The sequence below is a fragment of the Tetrao urogallus genome, assembly GCF_951394365.1.
Source record: "Tetrao urogallus genome assembly, chromosome: 21".
NCBI classification, from domain to species: Eukaryota; Metazoa; Chordata; class Aves; order Galliformes; family Phasianidae; genus Tetrao; species Tetrao urogallus.
The window spans coordinates 5,356,863-5,361,219 of record NC_136834.1 but is presented as its reverse complement, the minus strand read 5'-3'; the positions used below and the strand labels follow the sequence as shown (position 1 = coordinate 5,361,219).

Below are 4,357 nucleotides of genomic sequence, written 5' to 3'. Positions count from 1 at the left end.
ATATAATGAACACTAAGTTGGAATTCTCCCAAGCACTGTGACCAGCTATCAGCTTGGCTCAGCCAGTGGCACCAACAAAACACCCCTCTTTGTTCCCAGCTCCCCCTGGAATTCCTGTGTTCTAATGTTCTCACATGCAATCAGTTCAAGCCATCACTCCTCCATTGCAGATTGCCGCACAGTGCAGCGTAATCAAACTGCAGTCGGGATGCCTTTGCTGCACTGCATATGAAATACTGCAGCTGCAACTGTTTTTATGGGGAGAATGCCACCAAGACCCGTAATTCTAAATATCTTCATTTGTTCGTTGCTCTTCTTAACGATTGAGCTGTCAGGTACAAGGAATGATGGAACTTGGAGCAGAATCGAATCGAATCGTGCGGGGCTGTGAGGTGAACTCCAATTCTAAATGGGGCGATGGAAACCCGCTGGGCTGGCGCCTGAGGGCAGCTCACCGGGAAGGGCGACGCAAACCGCTGTGCGAGGGAGGCGATCCGAGCAGTTTTCTGATACAGGAGCTCCCCCTGCTGGTTCACCAGAGCAAACTTTCCAACACTTTTCCTTGATTGTACTGGTTGTAGAGCTACAGATGGAGCAATCCGTAGCAGCTGTGTTTAGGTCGCGTGCCCTTCTTAGCGTTACCAAATATATGTGGGACAGAACGCGTTATTGAAGCGCCACATAAGATTCACCACAGCTTCACAGCCCGTTTGGTGCAGTAAAACAGGCGAGCTGTATCGCTATGAGCAGAGCACGTAGCTCTGAGGCGGCGCGTGCCGTCACGGACACCACTCACCTGAGGACAGCGCCCCCCTCAGCGGGAAGGCGGGAAGCGCAGCGCCAACGGCCGCCCAGCCGCGCGAGAGCGAGGCGGGAACCGCACCTCCCCTTCAGCTTCCCGCCCAGCCGCAGTGACGTCATCACCCTGCGCCGCGCCATGGCGCTGGGCCCCGCCGGGCCGGCTCGGCTGGTGCGCTGCGGGCAGAAGGACGAGCTGTACCGGAGCGGGCTGCGCAGCGGGGCCGGCACCGCGCTGCACGGGATCGCGGGTAACGTCACCCCTCCTGCGGATCGGTGCTGTACTGAGGTGACGCGGGGCGGGACGGCTCCATTCCTCATGACGCTGCTGAGGGTTCCCGGCTGCGCGCTGCCTCACGGGGCCGGGCGGGGCTGGAAGCGCTGTCGGAGGAGAGCATGGATCAGTACGAATCTTACTTAAAATAACGATCCTGGTCTCTTAGGAGCTAAGAAGTGGCTGGAGTGGAGGAGGGAGATCGAGCTGCTCTCTGACGTCGCCTACTTTGCCCTCAGCACCCTGTCAGGTAACGCGCTGCGTGCTGTGCTGCCCTGCGGTGTTTCGGTGAGCCCTGGCAGGCATGGATCTGCTGCCAGTCCTTGTCGTTGAATAACTGGCAGAAGGCAGAGATCAAACCCAGCAGTAAATCCATACAATATGAATACAATATATCGATCCAGATACCTATGGTCTCCTGCCTTAAGCCTACAACCATTGCAGATACCCAATGCTGGTGCAAATATGTTGCTCACCTCATTCAACCAAAAACACAGTTATCTCTGGAACACCAAAGCTTTGCAGCTGCTCTTCCTGAGCAGCCTGTTACCCCCCAGCCACACACTAAACTGCTTATTCTCTGTTACTCACATCTAGGTTATCAGACTCTGGGTGAAGAATATGTCAACATCGTTCAAGTTGACTCAACCAAGAAAAGGGTGCCTTCTTTTCTTCGGCGAGCCATCTTCGTTTCTCTTCATACTGTAGTACCCTATTACTTAGAAAAGGGATTGCAGCACCTGGAACACGAGTTGCAGATAGAAGATGATGGTGCTAGAACCTTGCAAAGCAACCCAGCACTTGGCTTGTCCAGTAGGACCTTAATACGAAGCTGGATTCAGAAACAAGTCAGGGAGCTTACAGAAAAACAGAAGAAAACAATCCTGCAAGTTGTGTACATTCTTAAGCAATCCATTCCTTTGCTTCATCGACTACATCTGGCAGTGTTCTACATACATGGCACTTTTTATCACTTATCTAAAAGAATTGCAGGAATCAGATATGTAAGTGGATCTGTTAATTGTGTGAAAATCATGTGCACTGCAGTATTTTGGCTTTTTTTGGGATGCAGTTTGCATAAAAAGGATATAGAATTTTGCTGATTATAATACAGCGCAGACTGGGTGAGAAGGAGATAAGGGCAATTATGGGGGAAGGCATAATTTTGTAAAATTGAAGCAATTAAACATCTCTATTTGTGTGCATTTTGCAGCTGCACTTTGGAGGAGTACAAGGAGAAGATCAGAGCATTCGATCAAGTTACAAGTTCCTAGGAATAATTTCACTCTTCCATCTTCTTCTGACAATTGGTGTCCAGATATACAGCTTCCAACAAAAGCAGAGAGCAAGGCAGGAATGGAAACTACACCGCAATCTAGCTCTCCAGAAGTATGTTCATTTTACTTAATAGGAAAGGTAGAAGCAATAGTGGGAAATGTAATGGCTTTCACAAATAGGGAGAGCACTGGCATTACATTTTGACTTAAGATAGAACCTAATGTAGCATAACATTGGACACGCTCACTTACTAAACATCTTAGATTTCATGCCTTGCTTTTATGTGTGGGACTCTCACAGGAAGGCTTTACAAGATTGTGTTAACAAGTATTTCTTGCAAACAGGCCTCATAAAACTAATTAATACCTGTGTTGATTAGAAATACGATAAAGGAAAAAACTACTGGGCGCCAGTCCCGCTGCACTTTGTGTTTGGAGGAACGGAGACATGCAACAGCCACACCTTGTGGGCACCTGTTCTGCTGGGAATGCATCACCGAGTGGTGTAATACCAGAGTAAGTACAGTGGGACAAACAGCCCAGGAGTAAACATGATGAAATCTGTAGCTCGCTGTTGAAATATTATCTTCTCCCTCCCTAAGACACCCAAAATCCTCCCAGAGGTTTGTGGGATCCGTATATTGTACTAGGATACAATACTATATAGTACTTTGATGAGGTAAATGAGATGTTTCTGATTCAGCCATTGAAACGCAATTGAATTAACTGGAGAAGTCAGGCACAGTCATAATAAAGACCCAGGCTGTAATTCTGACTGCGAAGAACAGAACTGATCAATGTTCTGATTTCCAGTACAACGGAATAAGTTACAAACTAATTGAGCTAACTTGAGACAAATTTTTTTTTTTTGCATTACTGAAATAAACAACTTCCATCCATGAAGGTTTTCTATAGCTATCTTGGAATAAGGCATTATCCATTTATTTTATGAGTAAAAAAAAGTTTATTTAAAAAAAAAAAAAAAAAAAAAAAAGCAGGGGGGCTACTTACAAATACAATCTTTGCCACAGGGCTTAGGCCAGCACTGTAACTCTGATGCATTACTGTAGTACTTCAGATCTACTTAAATTTTCTGGCACTAATACTGATATAGCTCTGGCAAAACAGAATCAGGTAGTCTGATTCATTTAATGCTTTCCTAGCACAAACCAAGCTACCTTTCTTCCCACTGTACAGTTAGCAATTTTCAGTACCTCAGCTGTTGTTTCTGAAATATAAAGGAGGCAGCAGATGTTACAAAGTTCCAGCTGGATGTGCAAGTTCAATACACAATGACAGGGAACTCAAAGTTCACAAGACCTTCCTGCACAAAACAGAAGTTCAAATGAACTACTGGGTACAACTGAAGCTGGTACCTAGACAGGGCTCCTAAAACTCAGAGTGCCCTGGAATTATTTTGGGCAAAGTGGTCAATAAAGAGATTAGCACTATGCTAGTTCTAATTCAGCTGCAAGCAGAAGTGGAATTAATGTAAGCATAAAGAAAAGTAATACCTCTGAAAAAGAGTATATGGCAGCATTGCTTGGCAATATTCAGGGGCAGCAGAACACAAGAAAAACATCTCAATGACCATTTGAGATATTTCACCAGACAGACTTCCTTGAAGGTAAAAATCTGAGAAGTCATTTCTCTTAAAGATTACAAAGTTTCTTCAACTAAAGATGTTGGAAGCTGTGTACAGCACCCGTGGATTTGAGGTCATATTTTAAACACATTTTAAACTCACCTCAAGCTGCAATTTGAGTGAGGTACCCTTTCAGAGTCTTACCTGGTTAAGCACGCAATGCAGACTGGACTAAAAAGCCATGTAGTTATAGAAGCTTATTTTCTAGTTCTTGTTTAACATAGTTGGATTTTTTGCTTTATTTTTAACCTTTTAAATACAGCAATTTAGAATATTCTTTGCTTTTTGTAGACAGAATGTCCACTGTGCAGAGAGAAGTTTCATCCTCAGAAACTGATCTACCTACGCCACTATCAACTGTGA

The 4,357-nt window shown here is 45.3% G+C and overlaps 1 protein-coding gene across 1 annotated transcript; it reads left to right on the top strand.

Moving 5' to 3' along the window:
- Positions 1–937: 937 nt before the first annotated feature.
- On the top strand, positions 938–4,357 carry PEX10 (peroxisomal biogenesis factor 10; the record flags this gene model as incomplete). Its single annotated transcript, XM_079545437.1, has 6 exons — positions 938–1,049; positions 1,242–1,322; positions 1,670–2,076; positions 2,286–2,461; positions 2,730–2,865; positions 4,286–4,357. The coding sequence occupies 6 exons, from the start codon at positions 938–940 to the stop codon at positions 4,355–4,357; spliced, it is 984 nt and encodes a 327-aa protein (XP_079401563.1).